The 20122-nt window shown below is 40.3% G+C and overlaps 1 protein-coding gene across 1 annotated transcript in view; it reads right to left on the bottom strand.

Moving 5' to 3' along the window:
- LOC121962711 (sodium/potassium-transporting ATPase subunit alpha-1) overlaps positions 1–19897 on the bottom strand; it is a 32443-nt gene extending 12546 nt beyond the window's left edge. The window contains exons 1-7 of the mRNA XM_042512967.2: positions 19673–19897; positions 5466–5579; positions 4205–4264; positions 1710–1811; positions 1481–1582; positions 965–1078; positions 398–532 (exon numbers count right to left, since the gene is read on the bottom strand). Of these exons, the coding sequence (XP_042368901.2) occupies positions 398–532; positions 965–1078; positions 1481–1582; positions 1710–1811; positions 4205–4264; positions 5466–5579; positions 19673–19684 (639 nt within the window). The 5' untranslated portion in view covers positions 19685–19897. The remainder of the gene's footprint in view (positions 1–397; positions 533–964; positions 1079–1480; positions 1583–1709; positions 1812–4204; positions 4265–5465; positions 5580–19672) is intronic.
- Between the last annotated feature and the right edge of the window lie 225 nt (positions 19898–20122).

Below are 20122 nucleotides of genomic sequence, written 5' to 3'. Positions count from 1 at the left end.
TTTGTCATCATAAAAACACTACTAGTCAAACAAAAGGCAAGAGTCAATTTATCAAAATAGTGACTGCAAAAGAAAAGTCTAAGTGGGCAATTTTGTGCCTTGAGCTCTACTTCACAGTCACAAGGCACAGACAGTCTGATAATTAAGTGTCAAGAGATATGAACAAAAAAGTTGCTTGACATTGTTTGAAACTCTTTTCAATTTTTTTAAGACGTACATGCCACAAACATCCGGAGGTTCAAGGCACTAACAAATACAAAAACCTTTCAAGTGTCAACGAAAGCACAGTAGCACACTGAAATTGAAAAAGTCTATGTTTTGATGTGGAAATGGTTCTCAGGTTTAATTCCTTAAATATGACTCCCAGACAGATCAAACTAACGTCGAGGGCACCCACCTTGCATCCGTGTGCGGAGATGATTCTCAGATCAGCGGGGATCCTGTCACCACCTTTCACCTCCACTAAATCACCCACCACCACTTCCTCAGCATTGAGGGCTTTCTTCTCACCGTCACGAACAACCAGAGCTTGCTGTGAGACGAAACAGGATGGAGACAGACATTTATGTAAGACAAAATAAGACTGACGGCTTCATTTTCTCTCTGTTTTAGCTGATTTTACATCCTGCCTGCAAAGCTCTTTTTTCATAATGCTGGGAATGATTTTCATAATTAATCCCTAAATTATTTAACAGGGCTAATGAGATTCAGATGTCAAGAGGACTCGATTGTTTTTGTACCACAAAGTGGATAAGACCTTGAATTAACACGCTAAATTAAGAGTTGACAGGGTGACAATACCGAGGTTTTTTTCTCCAAAAAGGAGGTTTCACTGTTAATGTGTTGTGAGCTGAGCACATTTATGAATATGTGCAAAACAGCCGACGGGGAGAAAACACTGATGCACTAACAGAAATTATAACTAAACAGACAAAATGAATAAAGGATTATAAGTAAGGGGCACCTGTGGGACCAGGTTCTTGAAGGAGTCCATGATCTTGGAGCTCTTGGCCTCTTGGTAGTAGGAGAAGCAACCAGTGATGATGACGACAGCAGAAAGCACAACACCCAGGTACAACTGTGAAAGCCAAAAATATTACATTTACACAAGGTACAAGGGGTTTAAGTGTACTTTTGGGGAACAATATTGATAACTTCTACTCAGTTTAAGCAACATTTCAACCAAACATTAACCCTGAACCACAATCACCTCACAGAGCAGAAATATTTGTTGTTTTTGTTACATTGGTACTGGTAACCTGTCAAGCTACTCACTTTTAATATCAACATATTAATGCATTAATAAACATATTACACAAAATGCACCATAAAACACGCTTTGCCTTCATAAAAACACCAACACAGTGTGAAACTATCTGAGGATGGCTTTCTTTGGTTGGTTTTACATCAAGTAACGATTGCACCGTGCACCGTTCTGTCACACCAAGACACCACATAGACCATGAGGACCTTTTCTCACATTATCATTAGCAGGCTCATCCTCCATTGCAGCCTGGATACCATAGGCCAGGAAACAGAGGATGGCACCGGTCCACAGAAGCATGGAGAAACCACCAAACATCTGGAGGAAAACAGAACAGGAGTAAATTAGGAGTGAAAAAGGAGTCGATTTCAGAGGGATCATGCTCTCGCTTATGACAGTCCTGTTACACCTGGACAGATGCATTTTATAACAAAGCTGATGTTACCTGCTTGCAGAATTTGACCCACTCTGGGGTGGTGGGAGGAGGAGTGAGGGCGTTGGGCCCATCACGAGCCAGAATCTCAGCAGCCTTCGCACTAGTCAAACCCTGCGGTAAGAAGAAGATACACATTTAGTTACAATCATTAATTTAGTCATCTACTTTCATTAATTATTATTATTATTTTATTTTTTTTTTATTTTTAACCAATTTCAGGTAATGTTCTTGTACTTTTTACCAATTTCTTGCTAATTTTTGGTTCATTTCGTTTATTGTAGGAACATTTGAGTCATGTGATTCTGAAGTTTGTTAACCCAATCCAATTGTTGTTTTTTTTGGGGCGATTTTTGCCATTTTATTTTGTAAATGTAATAGTCTGCATCCAAATACTAAGTGAGAACCACTGCTAACCAGGCAGCTGCACAGCACTAACACAAAGTGGGGAGACAGGTCTGGCTACGCGAGACAACTCAGCGGCGGATTCTTCATCAAGCAGGAGCAAAAAGAGTCCAGCAGCAGCGGAGAGGGAGAATCGGGAAAAACAGCACGTAAAACGCCATCATACATTCACATCTAACTAAGTGAGTTAAGATTTAATTTCAACCAGACCAGAGGTGGTGATTGCTGGAACAGTGGAAAGATGAATCACGTGGAGTTTCTTTTTTTACGGTGAGTATATGGTATGTATGCAGGAAGTGTTGCTTGTACTCATTGCCAGAGAAAGTGAAAGTAAAGTTAACCCCAGATTCACTCACATTTTTGAACAAGCTTTGCCTGCTTGGCTTTTTGGCTCATTACATTTTCATTTTTTCAACATTGTATCCGCCACCTTTTTAAAAAGTCCCAACCTTACTTGCAGAACTTGTTGAACATACCGAAGCCCGGTGTTGACATGTTGGAGGTCAGATAAACTGTCAAATAATTTGAAAAAACAACCAAAACTTAAGCCCATCCTTGTTGCTTTCCAGCCAAGCACACATCTACACATAAACTCACTGACACATATCTTAAGTCCGGGGGGGGGTTACTGTACTATAGGTGCTACTAGTTGCCTAGCAACACATCATCAACAGAAAAGCAGGGCCATTTCCTCCATCGGCAGGTAGGAGAAGGAAAACAGAAGGAAGAGGAAGAAGAAGAGGAGGAAGGTAAAACAGGAGAGGAGGGACGATGAGGCAAATAGGATCATATGAAATCAGGGCACAGGGGCTCCTGCAGCTAATAAATTATTCACCACTGCTGCATACGCATGCATGCACACACACATGCAGGGCTTGGAGACCCCAGTTTAGAGGCACTGATTAACTATTCTGCTTGATCTTTCCTGCGTGATCAGGAGCACATTTGCATGAGGAGAGAGAGCTAGCTGGAGTGTGTGATTGAATGTGGTGGGGGGTTGAAGGCATCCTGCAAAAAGACTACATGGACACACTGAAATCACTCATACCTTTTCTAATATGGCTACATGAGAAACTTTTTATAAAGATATATATGGTGGTTGTTTACTGTTTATAATGAAATGGTCATTATTTACCATAAAGAGTTAACTGGTCATTGTCTACCGTATACAATTCAGTAGTCGTTATGTACAATATACAATTAAATGATTATTATTCGAAGCATACAATTAAAAGATCATTATTCACTGTAGAGAATTAAATGGCCAATATTTACCATATACAATTGAACTGCCTTATACAATTAAAAAGGTATTATTGAATGTATACATCTTAATAGTCATTACTAAGCGTATACAACTGAGCGGTCATTAATTATTGTATACAATTAAAGGATCATTATTTACCATATCTAGTAAATCTATGGTCAATATTTACCATAGACATTAAATAGTCATTATTTACTGTAAACAATTCATTTTTTTCAAAATTTGAGAAAATATCTTTACGTGCTCTACATTTAGCTGTGACAATCGTTACTACGTTTACATTTGTAAGATAAAAATCAAGCTACGGCCTGTTAGTTTAGCTTTGCTCAACACAAAAACTGTAAACAGGAGGAAACACGTAGCCTGGTTTTTACCAAAAGCTAACAAAATCCACCTACCACCACCTCTAAGGCTAAATGTTGAGATGAAAAAAAATCAATCCACCTCCTTATCCCTGCAACCCCCCCCCCCTCCTCCTCCTCCATCTCTCCCACGCTCTCTCGGATCGACGCTCTCTGTTTAAGAAGCCCTGTAGTGGCTGATCACATCCTGGATGACATTTGCTTCATGATGTGAGAGATGATCTCTCCCGTCTTTCAACAGATTCATCTCTGAATATCAACTGACACACTGGAGAGAAAAAATGGAAGGTAATGGCAAACAGATATTTGATATTTGTCTGATCTCGGTGATAAAAGTAGACACTTTGAGCGAAATACTCTTCAGAATGCACACTGGCTGTCAAAATTACACCCGAGTGTGACTTTTAAAAGCTGCGGGTGAGAAACACTCAAAGGCACATAATACAACACATTTGCCTCTTTATCTCACTCACGTTATTGAGGTCCGTTCCATATTTGCGATTGAGCTCATCGAGAGTCAGCTTGTGATCATCCTGCAAGGACACAGAGAGAAGAGGAGCAGCCGTCAGTCCAGTGTTTACGTCTGCATGTGTGTGTTCAATATGCCAAGAACCAGTGACATTTACAGCTCATAGTGTGTTGACCTTTCATTTCTAAATGACTACCTCTCACAAGGTAGAGCGGCGACAACGACGGAGAGACATTTACAGGCGGGAGAAAGGAATGAATGGATGAGGAGCCAACAAAAGACACGGGGGAGGGGAGAAGAAAGCAAGAAAAGGGGGGGAGGAGGAAGAAAAGGAAGGGTAGGAGAAATAAGTAGGAGAAGAGCTGAAGGAAGGTAGCAGGTGAAGAAAAAATTGAGAAAAGAGGAGTACATATGGAGGAGGATGTTTTTAAAAAGCCAAACTAAATATTTAACCACACTGATATACAAAGAAAATATGATGGAACTGAATTTAGGACTTATGTTATACTTAATAAGTAAATAATAAGCTGTTCAGATACAAAATTTAACCCTTTGAAACTGGAGCAAATTGGTTTGATTTCTTTAAAAAAAACACATGGAAAGAAGGTGATTAGCAATGAGAAATGACACAAATATAAACAAAAATTTAAAAAAAAAAAAAGAGAAAAAGTATAAGGAACAGGAAATAACCATAAAATAGTGCCAGATTATAAAAATAATAATAAATAGAAATAATAATATTAATTGTTTTTTTTGCTGTAACCTAATTTTAAATATATAATTACATAATTTTATATACAACTTTATATACATTTTTCTCTTTTCACACAATATATATATATATAACTATTTTTCAGGCAATTTTCTTGTTACCTTGTGCAATTTACAGTATATTTTATGCCAACTTGCTTACTGCCTGTTTTTGAAAAAAATCTAAATGAGGTTTTAAAGGTTTAAAAGTTTGTGAAAAGTGTCAAAAAGCAGCACAAAAGAACTGATGACAATCCCAGTTTTAAAGGGTTAAAATTTATCAACTTTTGTAGCTTCATATGTGAAATACGTAATAAAAATGAACATTTCCTGGCCTTCAATTATCGTGTTCACAACATTTCAGTTCTTTAAGGCCTCGAATTTCTTTTGTGTCTTTTGTGTGGTTTCACAGAGAGCGGACGAGAACAGGCTCACGAGGGCAGGAGAGGGATGGGATGTGGTCACACTGGGAGGAGACAATCAGTGTATAATCAGAGAGAGAGCGAGACACTCACCATGTCCACTTCCTTTTTCAGTTCATCCATATCCTTGTCTTTCTTCTTCCCCTTCCCCTTCTTCTTGCCGCCCTGCTCCGAGGTCGCAGCCAGTTCATACTGCTCGCGTCCTTCCTGGAAATACAACAAAAGGGAAATAAATGAGAAACACTGTTTCGTAACATAAAACATTAGCAGCAGAGATATAGACCGACAGCTCGGACTGAGCACTATGTGATCATTGTAATTATTTAGATTAATAGTGTGATTCAATATGCAATTTTTTATCTGTGTTATCTGCTATACACAAGCAATAATCCCATGGAGTAGAATATTGTAACCTGAAACCTGACACATGCAATACAACCATAATGAGTTAAAAGGAACGACAAAGCCCTGCAGAACAAAGTGCCAGGTTTAAACATTAATATATGCAAAATAAATATTAATCTTCACCATTTACTAACGATAACAAATCGCGAGTGCACACTGACTATGGCTCTACCACTCACCTAGTTTTAACCATTCGCTGGCCCCTGCCCATGAGCCAGAATCTCTCTGCGATTGCTAACACGTGTTCAGTGTCCACTGGAACTCTTTCTCTTGGATGTTATTGACCCGCTGACTTTTCCTTGTATTTTTAAATCGCAGCTTTTGTGATTTTAATTTTGCGCTCTATTACATCACATCATTGGTCTGAATGTGAGTAATCTTTCAGCCCGACTGACAGACAGGACACAACACAGTGAAACAGGTTCTTTAAAGTGACCTGAATGGTCAAAACACAGTGTTGGGAAAATTACTTTTCAAATGTAATAGGTAACAGGTATTTATTTATCCTGGCAAAAATGTAATAAGTCATGAAATTGTTTTAATTACTTTAATTTAATGTAATTTTTCTTTAGATTTGATTATTTTTTTTAACAAATGTTTAGACTCAGCAATGAAACTGAAAAATGCCCAAAAACAGGCTATGCCAAAAGAAGACATTATTACACAAAAAGATGCAAAGCAACCCAATGAATAATTCTGCATATACACTTTTTTTCCCCAAAAAGTATATATTCGGCTGTAACACCTTTGTAATGATCAGCATTTTGATTAATAACTACAATTCAATTAAATATTTTTTCTCATTAACTGTAACTTTTGACTGTAAAAGGTATGTGAAGGCAGTTTGAATGAATAATATTCTCAAAGTGAACCTCAGTTACCATAATTATTTGTGTGATAAAGCAACATTATACCCCCAGCTCTAGATTTCAACCACGGCTTACAGCCTTAAACTGAAAACTTTCAGGGCCAGATGATGTAAAAGCAAAACTGCAGTCAGGTATATTAACATAATTTTGTGTCGTAGGATTTTTTTTGTCCTCTTGAACTTTCTGTGATTCCGCCAATTTATCTTGCAACGCTTTGGAGGGTCATCCTTGACAAAGAAAGTTATGAAACTTTCCGTTCGTAACTTTTCTGCTGGCAACAAAAGATGCCGTGCATGAGTAACACGCTGACTGCTGCTGAGGTGCGTCTGATTCAACGTGAGCACATGCGATGTCTGATGATGACTCAAAATGCCAGAAGACATTTTGTCATGCTGCATCTTTTTAAGACTCCATGTGGGTCAATGCACCTCGAACCTGACAGAAAAAGAAGAATCCACGGTGCCAAAACTAGAGCTGGGAAAACTGTGGCCTAAATTGGGGAGACAAACTGCCACAAACTTTAACTGATAATCCAAGAAAAAAAACGAGGCACTCCTTCACTTGTCACATGCAGTTAGGCTGTGAGATCAAGAGCCCTGTCGGATGAGCGGAGAGTGAAAAAACAGTCGTGGATCCTGGCTTTATGGACACCAGTGCCATCTGTCACTGCCAAAACAACTCTATGGGGATCCACTTTTGTGGATTTGCAAACTTTTGCAAAGCTTTCTATTGTGACAGCAGATTTTTACAAACATTTTCCTTTTGTTTTAGTCCAACTCCATCAGACTGAAACTCTGCTCACTGAGTATAAATCCTGAGTAATCCAAGTGCGGGTGAAACCCAAGATATTAACACTCTGCTCCACCAATCCTCACTTACTCTGTTTTTGTTCATCAGAAACCGGAGTATGTATCAACATTAGCTTCTGGAAGGTCTCAAACAGATGTGCATCTTTGTGTGGTTTTTCGCCAATGAAGCGTCTCGACCAAACCCCAGAGTGGAACGATGAACCACACTGGAGTCATTTACTAGTTAACACACTTGGGGACATTTGGTTGATTTTAACTCTGACTGTGACACAAATTCTCTCGCTGGAGGCAGCAGAGATTTTAAACAGCTTAAACCTGACCCTAAAAAAAACTCCCTATTTAAGTTGTAAAAAGAAAAATGTTTTATACATAAATATCCTTAATTTGCATGACTCTTCTCTCAGTTGACACCTGCTATCACACCATCAGCTCTGACCACAGAGTGACCGTCTGTCCTCTCTCCGTCTGTCCTCTCTCTGCTGTCTCCACATACATCTCAGCTCATTATCAGTAGTCACTGAAACTGACAGAGCAACAAAAGCACGAGCAAAGATTGTGTCTTCCAGGCGGCTGGAAGCCAGAGGGTGTGTGAGACGGCGACAGAGAGAAGGTGAGATAGGAAGGAAGAAAGAGGTGCTAAAGTTAAATTTGGAAAGCCTGAAAAGATTCAACAATTCAGCAAAAGGGAGCGCTAATTCACGCACTGCATTTGTCGGGAAAACACAAAAAAAGCGGAAAAATTACATGACAGTAAACAGATAAAAAAAATATCTATTATCTCTTACCCACGACAAAACTATTTCCCAAGTCAAATCCATCCTGCCAGCTGTCCTGCTGCAGGTATAATCCAGTGAGTTGCCACCAGCACCTGTATGAGTCCACACTCCATTTAGAGACACCACACCCTAACTCAGTTATTCCACATTGTCCAGATGGCCAGTGTAGCCACTCCTGATATCATTGTCACACAGATATGAAAAATCTTTTTTCTACACTGTCGAGACTAACAGAGTAATAAAGCAGACACAAACCCGTGCTTGAAAGTTACACCCTGTAAACTAGGATCGTGGGAAACTGTAAACTAAAGCTCTTGATGCTCGATCAGAAGAGAAAGAAATGAATTATGCAACAATATTGATCTTATTTAAAAAGCAAACATGGTAAAGAAGAAAACAACCCCGTCTGTCGCTGTCTAAACTGGTAATGTGCGGATCCTGTAAGAACAGTGACGGCACCGCCGCACCCAACTCACTAACTACGGGCCTGACATGCATACTTCAGCATTTTAAGCTGTTTTTGCGGATCTCTGTACATGAGGATTGTTCTGACAATGTTTTCATATGAACGCAGATTTTTTAAAAAACACCAAGGAGAGTTTTCCATTTTGAGTGGGGCCATTCTCGTCTAAACGTGGCCTAAGACGCACTCTTATGCTTGCTGTGAGGTATTGCAGATGCTTCGCCTTAACACTGTCGAGCATGTATGTCTAGTTTTTCAATGGCTTCTTAAGGAATTCACAAAAACAAAATGTACAATATAACAGAACATATTTATACTGGAGTGTATGACTAAATATTTCATCCGTATTACCCCACAACAGACGACCCGCGACTAGCATCCAGGTGCGATATACTCGTGTTTGTGGCGATCGCCCTGAGGTGATGTTGTACAAGGACCGCTACCTGCATCACTCATCAACAGGTGAAAAATATAAAGGCTCCTTGGTGTGTGTGTGTAAATCACAGAGTTCAGCCTGTGTGTGTTTCAGGCAGGTAACGGGAGGCAACAGCAGAAGCCAACATCGATTAAGCAGTTAAGGCTCATCTATAATTCAGCACAGTACAAGGATCAAAGGTGTTAGCATGCCAGCAGGGGGGCGAGGGAGGCTGCCCAAAGACCAAGCGACTACAAATGAGCTATTTGTCTGCACGCAGGACCACACTGTGAAGTGCTGCAGCCATTTTGAAAACTCTACAGGGCGATACGTTTTACACCAAATGACCACATATGGACATCCTGCACACAGCCAGTCATGGAAATATGCTAACTAATATTGTTTTTCTACTGCGTTAGTCTTTTAAAGTTTCCCAGAGAGTCACCAGAGCAGAGTGTGTGATCCCAGCACATGTTGTTATTGTTGCTCGAGCCCCCCGGCCGGCTAAGCTGGGAAAACACTGAGTCTGGTTCTGGATCAGTGCGGCCAGATCTTAGCCTCTGGACCCCCGAGGCCATCTGGCTTTAGGCAAATAATTCACATAATGCGGTCAAGAGACCGAATGTCAAACACAGACTTTAATTCCATCACACATCCCAGATGTGAAGATATCAAGATTTAGTGTTTCCTGTTTATGTACAACATAGAAGTACATTATGTGTATCAGAATATGATAAATGTTGTCAAATCCTGTTTTTATTTTATAAAAACCTTGATATTCTGGTAGATATTTAGATATATAAAAGCATTTAGTTGTGAATTTTGTGAAAATGAGAAAATACTCTCAATCTTTAAGAGTATAACTTTACTTTTTTCACACAGTTTTTAGTAACAAGCCATCATGGTAATAACAGGGTTAGTCAAATTCAAGGACTTTAAAGTACTTTTTCAAGCATTAACTTTTATTTTTAAGGATGAAATTGTTTTCTCCACAACCATCTGTTCCAAGAAAAAAAAAAAATTCATAAATGGAGCAAACGCATGCTACCAGCGCCTAAAAATTACGATAAGAGGATGCTCTTCCACTACAGAAGAGACCTGATGAGCACTAAAATTAGGTGGGGAAAAAGTGGATAATTCAATAACAGTAAAAGTTATCTGCCAAATGAGCTGTTATACATTGGCACTTTAAGCACCTCGAGGACCTGTATGAACCCCAAAATATACTGATGACAAAAATAATTCTGATGTTTCTGATGAAGCATTACAACTGCAGACCGTTCAAAAGTACCCATAACCACAGTAAAGAAGGTCCACACCAACAAGTGCATTTTTCTAAAAAAGAAACAAAGAAATTTGTTCACTTCCCCCAAAAAACTTCTTAACTGGGATGTTCCTAAGACTAATTCCCCCGATGTTTTAACAGAAGTTCACACTTAAACTTGTCGACTTGTCTATAAGTAAGAAAACATTCCTAAAACAAATAAGATCAAATGTGGGAACAATTTTACCTATAAGGCTATACATTTTTCAGAAAAAATATTGAGCCACATTTGGTGCATTATGGAAATTGCACGCGACAACAACTAAGAAATAGCATAATTTAAAACAAGTTTCTTTAGAAAATAAATAGGAAAGGAAAGGTGCCTTTAATACTTAATATGTGTACTGTCATTCAAAATATGTATGTGCTCGGACGCACAGAGCTGCAATTACTATGACAACTCGCGAATTTGCGTTTTGCAGGTTTGAGAAGGCAGGACCCGCCCTATTCTCCATCTGATTGGCTAGCCTTCGTCGGTTGCATTGTTTAGGTTTAGAGGAGTGAGATTGCAGCAACAGAGTAATTTAGAGTTGGACGGGTCATGCCTTTGCTAAAACGCACAATTGGTGCCACTTGGAGGCACGTACCGATGGTAACCCATACAAACCTAAGCTCTACTGGCAATTTATATATAATTTTAAAAAATATCGATGTAAAATAACATTTAAAGCATTACTAATGATACAGACTATTCTCTATCGCTGTCCACTATTGTCTATTATGGCCGTTGTGCAGTGTTTATGCTGGTAGTGCCCAGTGCTTGCATACTGTAATACTTCACATAAATAAGTACACAATTAATGTGGTTTTAGTTTCATATCAGAGATGATAACAATTAATTGATGATTGATTCATCAGTCATTAAGAATTCAAACGAACATCTGAAATCCAATCAATCAGTCGATAAGCTATGCAGTGCTGTCAAAGTATATGCAATATGTTGCTGTGAGCTTTGAAATTTTGCTATTGAAAATTTGCTATTGCTATGATAGTATGGAATTTTTGATGCAACCTAACGTAGCTCTTCTGGTCAATGGCATTAACAGGATGGACACAATCTTATTTATTTTGTGCATGGCATCATAGTCTACATTTCCAGATGCTGATTTGTGAAAAATCAGCACACAGATTGGAGCCCAGCTGCTTATACTAATTATTATATGAGATGCTACAGTGAGCCTTTTCATGCCCAATGCTGTGTAATGCAATTAGAGTTCACAGATGTTCATGTAGTTATTATGTCCGATAGAGATTCTGCAAATGCCAATAACAATGCCGCCTCCAAACGTTAGCCATGCCATCTTACACATTTGCAGCATATGTAGTGAATTAAATCCAAAATCCTTTTTGGTATGCACCTTATGTGTTTGTAATATGTGCAATGCATTAAAGGAGAAATGTCTTTTTTACGCAGTGTTGTAATCAAAGAATAGGAGGAACAAAGGGAAGTAGGGTGACAAAAGGTTATGGAGCACAGAATTGGAACGATGCTTTATAGAAAGGAGATGATACTCCGATGAAAAAATCTTTATTACACACACACACACACACACACACACACACACACACACACACACACACACACAGAAGCCTACTGGACACAGAACAATGGCCCTTTGAACAACTTCCATAAAATCTGCATCAAAAACACAAACAAAGGGCTCAGAAATCTTTTCATGTGACTGTTAAGACCAGGGGCATGTGGGCCACTTCAGCTTTTATGGAGATTTGTGGGAATTTCATAATGGACTGAGGCCAAGAGACAAAACTTTACAAAAATGCAGCTTATTTGCAGCTCAATTTGATCACAGTCTGAGTGCAGATTACAGACTGAAATGCCTCATTCAGTGACGTCAAGTTCAGTTATACGAGTTAAACTGTTGTTTTCATTTGTGAATGACGGCCAATACTGTTCCTGGGTCAGCTGAAAAAGGCTGCAAACTCAAGTTTTGCACCTTGGTCGGGAAAAACTGAATGAACGTCATCAGGATTTTTGGTGAAAATGAAAGATATGTCAAACTGAAGGACAACGAGAACCCTTCAAACAGTTGAATGAACGAGCCTCTCTGAACAGCAATGAAAAGCCCTAAAAACACCACAACTTAACCAAGAATTTTTGAGCCCCCCCCTCCCTTTTTTTCCTCGCCTGAGAGAACAACGTCCTGCAGGCTCAAACCTACATCAGAGGAGAGCGCTCGGTCAAGCGCTCGCATATTTTAAAGCACACACTCTTTACAGGCGGACTTGAATTCCTATGAACTGTCCCTCCTGGTGCCAGGGTCTTTTGCCAGATACACAAGCTGCTCATTCAACTGTGCCGACACACATACACACACAGCTCTGGGACTTTGCCCGGTTGCTACCAGCGACTATTGCCACACCTCTTTAGATATGTGAATGGACAGAGTTGAGCGTTGTAGCCCCTCCCCCCCTCTCTTTCTCCCAAATGTCCCCTCTCTCTTCCCCCATACCTCTCCCTGCTCCTTTATTCTTTCATTTCCTCCAACTGCATTTTTTTGTTTAAACGGTGAAAAGAAAGTGTGTTAATTTACACGCCGCCGTGTTTAACACTCACTTCACGTCCTGTGAAACTTACAGCGTTCTTCCAGCAGAACAAAAGTGAATGAATGAATGAATCAATGCCGTTCCTTGTTGGAAACTTTCTGGGCACTTTTCTCCTGCCACGGTGACGCACAACACCACTGACATGAAGCATTTACAAACTGCCACCTTCAACTTACAGTGCTTTTGTTTGCTGTTTGACATGTGAATGCGGATTCATCATATGACCGACCACACAGCAGTAAACTACCTCTGGAAATTTGCAGAAAAACAGCTGAATATGTAGAAGACTCAACATCTCTTTGCACTATAATATCTGCTAACCTTAAATGGGAAAGGAACACTTAAGTCTTAAAATTGCAGTCCTGTGTAATATAAAATCCTTCTGCTGACAGATGTTGCTCTTAAGGAACTTAAAATTTCATAAACGAAAAGTGATGTCAACTTTCACCAAGTCAAAACCCTCAGCAAAGAACACACACAATTATTTCTTTAAGAGCTTTGTGTTCTTTGTTTTGTTTTGTTTTTTTACAGTTTTTCCATTTCAAAATGTCTGCAAAGCCATGCTTCATTAGGCTACAACAATAGTTTAACCTTTTCATTTTTAAAACGTGTAACTTTTACAAAGTTTACACTACTCCAGCAGTTTGAACCCCCAAAATGAACACTTTTGAAAACTGCACAGGCCTGTTCCTTTTGAAAACATTTGCATTTTAGTCTATATGAGTGGAAACTGACACTGTTGAAAATGATGATGCAGACGTACAAATTCACTTTCTCAACCCGGTCACACTCAGAACCTCGTCAAAAACTCAAGCTTTGTCGGTGGCTCATCTGCGCCAGACACCGCCACACACGGGCACCCTGTAGCGGCGATATGAGACACCCTGGGCGTCCCTAAACGTCAAAAACAACCCCAGAGGGGTGTATAGTGCGTAATATTTTGCTATGACGGGCCAGTGATCAAGCCTGCTATAATGCTACCACCACCTACATGCACAAGAGACAAGCTATTATTCAGGTGATCCGCAACAATTCCTGCGTCCAGCGGTGCAATCCAGCCCTACATGGACCAGAAAATCTGCTGACAGTGTACATGAACGGTCATGTGATGTACAATATCATCCATGTTAATATGGACGGATATGAAAAGGTGCTAATATGCTCATGTGGATTGAGCTTGTGTTCTTCTTAAAATGGTGTTTTAAAATGATAAGTGTGGATGTTGCTTAAATTCCTAATTTATCATGATGATAAAATTAAGATGTAAGTAAATCTGCTATTTTACAAGACAAAGGATCTTTATTTTTTCTGAGTCTTCATGATAAATTGTTCTCTATATTAGGCAAAAACAAGTCATTCAAGAGCTGGACAGGCATCCTGGAGCTGTTCTGGACCAGAATGAATGAACAAGTAAATCAATGGCTCTTTTTTTCTCACTTTCAGGCCGAAGCCACACCTCCGTGACATTAACTGGCCAACACACCACAGCTACAGGTTGCATCATTTCCTCAAGAGGAGGAAAAGCTGAACGCGTTACACATATTTGTCTCAAATATTCAAACTTTTCATGTTGTCATAATCACATGAGCAAACTACTGGTGATTCAGGCTAGGATCCTTAAGACCTGGATTATGACATGACTTTCTTTTGGCATGGAAAAGTTTAGATTTCCTCGTGTAGGAGACACGCGGGCAAAGGAACAGTGTGCTCTGGAGTTTGTTATTTTTAATGCGAATGTTCCACTTTTGCTGAGCAACAGGCTCGCAGTGAAAGTTCAAAGAGCTGTCACAGAAAACAAATCGCACGGCTCAAGCTGCTTAGCCAAACAGAGGCGGAGAGCGAGAACGAGGGAGGCAGAGAGGAAAGCAAAGAGAAGGGAGACAAGAGAAAAAGACAGATGAAACAAGGCGCAACAACGAGGCGAGGGGAATTACAGGCGTCTGAGATGGAGTGAGTGGGAAAAAGAGAGGAAGGAGGAGAGAGGGAGTACGCGGTGTTCTGTCACAGACGAGGGGTGGCGTGTGACAAAAGCCCCGGTTAATACACGATGACTGCCGAGCGGAAAGAATGTTAAATCCTCAGAGAGAGAGGGAGAGAGGGACAGAGAGAAGGAAAACAGGTACAAACACAGAGAACAAGAGAGAAACAGACTGTGAAGAATGGATGTGAAGGTGTAGTCGGGGTGCCCCTTTGGCTGAGATGAAAAGTGGCCGAGGGGCCGACAGGCCGGGTCAGCTCACAGTGGGAAGATCAGTGTGAAACAGCCAGCAGAGTCCTCACTGTGGAGATGGGGGAGTCGGTTTGTGGTTGAGTGTTGCCATCTGTGGCCACTAAAGAGATACATCCTCGTTTGGGGAGTTCAACTTCTTCACAGAAACACAAACTGAACTACACTGAGCTATCAACAAAATCTTCAGCTTACGAAAAGAGGTAGCTTTAACTACAGATGCTGATCCTGATATCTTAATATCTAATATAGTGCCGCAAAAATGAGCCATAAAAACCCCAAAATGAGTTCGCATTTTGGCACTCCTGGTTCCCTTTTTGTTTACATGTCCCAGTAAGGTCTGTGGTTAATAAAAGCTTAACCCTAGGAAACCTGAGCAAAACGGTTAGATTTGTTTTAAAAACATTGGAAAAAGGCAATAAGTAACTTAAAAAGAAATTATCCAAAAATTAGCAAAAAAGAAAATTACTTAACAATTAGATGAAAGAAGTAAAAAAAAAAATTTAAAAAAAAATAAAAATCAAAAAGCCAAAACGAAATGACTTAAAAACAGGGGCTTAAGTAATAATAGTAATAATCCCGTAAAATAATTTTACAACTAATTATATCATACTACTACATCATACTATATTTTCCCTCGCTTGGAAAAAATAATAATTTTTAAAATTTACTTATTTCTTAAAATTTGTGGGACAGTTCTTGCGAAGTTACTCATTGCCTTTTTCCTTTTAAATAAAAACCAATTTGCTCAGATTTTGAACTTTGAAATACCTGTGAAGGTGTGTGAATGCAGCACAAGACAGGTGATGCTGATCCACGTTTCAAAGGGTTAAGAGACTTTCAAGTTTTGATTTAAGACATAAAATTGGTCAAAAAATATCCAACATGTGAATTTTGAAACTTTTAGATTTCTTTAAAAACAGAGCGCAGTCTGGGCACAGACGGTGCGGCAGAACGTCAGGCGCAGTGAAGGTGAAACTTCAGCACCCATTGCACCGGCTCCAAGTTTGCAGCTGTGCGTCTGATTCCATCTGATCAGCTCTTACTGGAATGACAGATTAATAAACCAGCATCTCAAACCCAAACTGCTGCCGAGGAGAAAAAATTGAGTTCAAAACGTCTACACTTAGAGAGAGGACACAGAGCCACAGAAACAGGGACGCACAGAGACTGCCTCACAGAAATTCTAATTCTGTGGGAAACACTGTTAAAACTTTTGTTTGCCAGAGAACTTTTTTTCGGCAATAATCCAGTGGAAAAATCCCACTGGCTTTTTGACAAGGGAACCAGGGAGACACTAACTTCAGCATCAACATACAAAAGAAAGTCATCCCTGTGGTAGTTTATGAGCTGGAAAAAGTAAAATAATCTTTTTCCAAATATAACCATTTTGGGATGATTTTCTAAAAATTTGAGATTAGTGAGATTATGAAATATTCAGTTGGACTCCCCCATTGGTCTACCCTGAGTTTGACAGCTGTCTCCCAGTTTCTGCTCTGCATCGCTGCCCAGTGAACCAGTCATCTGTTAGGACGGTGACTGGTTTATCCACCAAAGAGCAGACGATTTACAGCTTTATTTTCCTGCTCCCCTTCCAAAACATCCCTTCATTTAAAGTTGTGCCATCCAGAGTAAAACATGAATATTGCACTATAGAAATGTATCAGTTTTCAGACCCACCCTGCCTCCTTTTCTCCCTCCTCTATCATGTCTAAGAGCTGAGTTGCTCAACGGTGGCAATGCGGCAACTGGTGCCTCTTGGCTCCCCCTAATATCACCCCCCACCAGCACCTCCCTCTCTGAAGCAATCAATCCCTCCTCCAATCTCGCTCCTCTCAGCTCCTTTGCTGCTGTTTTTTTTTTTCATTTATTGCACAGTGCTGCCGATGTGATGAGAAAACACTGAAAAGCATGAAAGGGGCAGCGAGAGGGTAATCTCTTATTTGCAATGAGCGGGAGGTGCATGCCCAAAACACGAGGGGGAAACTGGAAAAAACAATCAGCGCTGCTAGAGTCATCTCATACCTGTGCTCCCTCTCACCGCCCCGATTCTTCTCCATTACAACAAAACAACCTCCTCCCTCTCCTCCCTCTCCTCCCTCACCCATCTCCACCATCACCTCCGCCTCTCTCTGCTCGCATCGGGAAACTCTGGAGCGGCGATTATCTCGTCCGAGTCTCGCTATTTGTCTGTGCCAGAGCCCAATGTATCGGAGGAGAGGAGGGGGCAGGAAAGGAGGCGCAGTGGGGAAGAGCAGGGAGGCCGGATGGGGGCAGGGCATGGCTTTCATCACATATGGGAGGAAAAGAAAGCCAGCAGCGGCCAAGAAGCCAAGAGAGAGCGAGCAAAGATTTTTTAGAATCGTAAATGAGCTCCAGGAGGAGAGGAGGAAGGAGACTGAATGAGCCTTTCTGCTTCACATCTCCCGCCAGATCTCTCCCGGTCCATCTTCCTCTCCCTCCGTCCAACTCTCCATCCCTCGCGGGCTGAATCTGTAATGAGTGTTTCTGTTGCGCAGAATGGCAGGGTGTGGCGACGGCTGATATTTCATACAACGAGCTTCAGTTTCATCCCATACAATCCAAGTTTGTGGAAAATAAAGGAAAAATAAGAAGAGCAGCTGCTACAGGATCTCATTCATGTTTTCACATGACAGTAACAAAAGGATGCTTCCTGTCAACATTTCTATGTAACTGGAAATAATGGTACTTTATAATAAGTAACAGCACAAAAATAGCGTGTGAATGCAAGAATTTACAAAAACAATAACAGAGGAGCTGCTATAGGGTCTCATTCTTCTTTTGACATGACAGCCGCAAATGGATGCCTCATTAAAATCTCACTTTCAGTGGAAATATTGGTACTTAGTGAATAACAAGGCGAACAACTGCGCGTGAATGCAACAACAACAACAACAACAACAACAACAACAACAACAAAAGCCGAATACCCCTGGAGAGAAGAAGACAGCGTAGAAGAAAAGATGGAGATCTTCTTACTAAATTTGAAATCTCACATTACGTTTAAGAACAACTTTCACACTGTTTTGTGAAACGACATTTTCAAATTGCAAGAATTGCAATTCCCATGACATAATATCCAGGCTTTGAACAGTGGTGCAGCAAAAATAATCAAAAATGCACCTTTTCATATGCTATTCCCTCCTAAAAAATACATTTTTTTTCCTAATTTTGCAGCATGCAAGTGTGTCAACCTAAAAAGCAGAAACCCTCCCTCAAAGGTCTGCAGATCTGACTTAAGATACTATGTTGCAGATATCAGGACAAAACAACAACGGCGCGTGAATACAACAACACTTGAACGTTTGAAGCCACACAGCCTTGCAGGAGAGGAGAAAAGATGGAGATCTTCTTGCCAAGCTTGAAACCTCACATTACACTGTTTAAGAGCAACATTAATACTATTTCTATGTGATGTTACATATTCTTCTCGCTAAATATGTAATCTGTCAATGATGGATGACTGCTAGTTTTCATATTATCCGAGCTATGAAAGACTGTGCAGCAAAAACAATCAAAAATGCATCTTTTTATGTGCCATTTCCTCAAACTAAAATGCATTTTTTTCTCATTTTGTAGCATGCAAAAAGTGTGTCAGCCTAAAAAGCAGCCTCACTCTCAGCCATTCTCCCTAAAAGGTGTGCAGATCTGACTTAAGATAAGTTGCAGATAATTGGTCACAGGGCTCCAAATCTCTCAGCAAGAGGAAAAACGTGGGTTGGACTTTTCAACACAGCCCTCCCACTGCTGCCCAGCCAGAGCTGCTCGGAAAAGTGCCACACTGAAATAGCAAAATGTTGCAAAAAGTGGCAAAACACCAAACTGTTTTCTTCTCCTGAGGGGAGAGCATCACTGACGGGAAACTACTCTCTATATCTGCTATACACTCATACAGTAAATCTGAACTATTTTTCACTCAAAATAGACCAAAATAGAGCCTCCACACTGTGAAATAACCCCCGCAGCCATTCATGCCGTTATTTTCTCACTTCAAAACAGTGTAACTTCCACAGCTGCAACGTCGCAGCAGCTAATATCGTTAGCCAGAAAAACTTTGACAGTCCAGGCGTTTGAGATCATCCCGTTATGTAACCGGACACCGATCCGTTTGAAGGCGCTGAGAAGCATCTTTGTGAGCGATGGAAACTTATTTCTTAGGAGCTCTTCTACCCGGCAGCCTAGTTAAATGAAAGCGGGTTTTGTGCTTTGGGGGTTGAAAACGCGGAAGTCCCCGAGAGTACTTAAAAATCAGCATGTTTGAGAGGAAAAGGAGGCTTATCTTCGCACATGTGATCCTCTACCTCCCCACTGACAACATCAACATCGATTTAACAAAACCACTTGTTTGAATGAAGTTTGAAATCCAGCTTTTTACGCCACATATCTCAAAATACCCAGAGTCAAAACAGAGAAGATTTATACTCACTCCTCTTCCCATGGTTGCTCAGATGTTGACTTAATTCTTCCCAGTTCAAGTAAAATTTAAGATACAAATATCCACCTTAAAAATTATGTACAGTAAAAATATTAAAACAAAATAAAACTCCTGGATGTGTCCGTTATTATTTTTTTTATGTTTTTTAAGTTTTTTTTTTCTTCAGCACGTGTCACTCCTCCAGAACACACATCCGAGCTCGCGAGCCGCCGCGGCAGACCCTCCAATACTTATAGACGGCGTTCCTTCCATTGTGACGTCGACAACGTTTGCCATGGTAACTCCACGGATGGAGGCGGGGCGTCCTCCATTACTGGGCGTATTTTTTTTTTTTTTTTTAGTTTGTCATGCAACACACACACACACACACACACACACACACACACACACACACACAGATCATTCACCACGGATGGAGTATAAGATACATTAATAGGAAGC

Source organism: Plectropomus leopardus, chromosome 24 (genome assembly GCF_026936395.1).
Source record: "Plectropomus leopardus strain MGB_pleo_1.0 chromosome 24, ASM2693639v1, whole genome shotgun sequence".
In the NCBI taxonomy this organism is placed as follows: domain Eukaryota; kingdom Metazoa; phylum Chordata; class Actinopteri; order Perciformes; family Serranidae; genus Plectropomus; species Plectropomus leopardus.
This window is presented reverse-complemented; position numbering and strand designations above follow the sequence as displayed.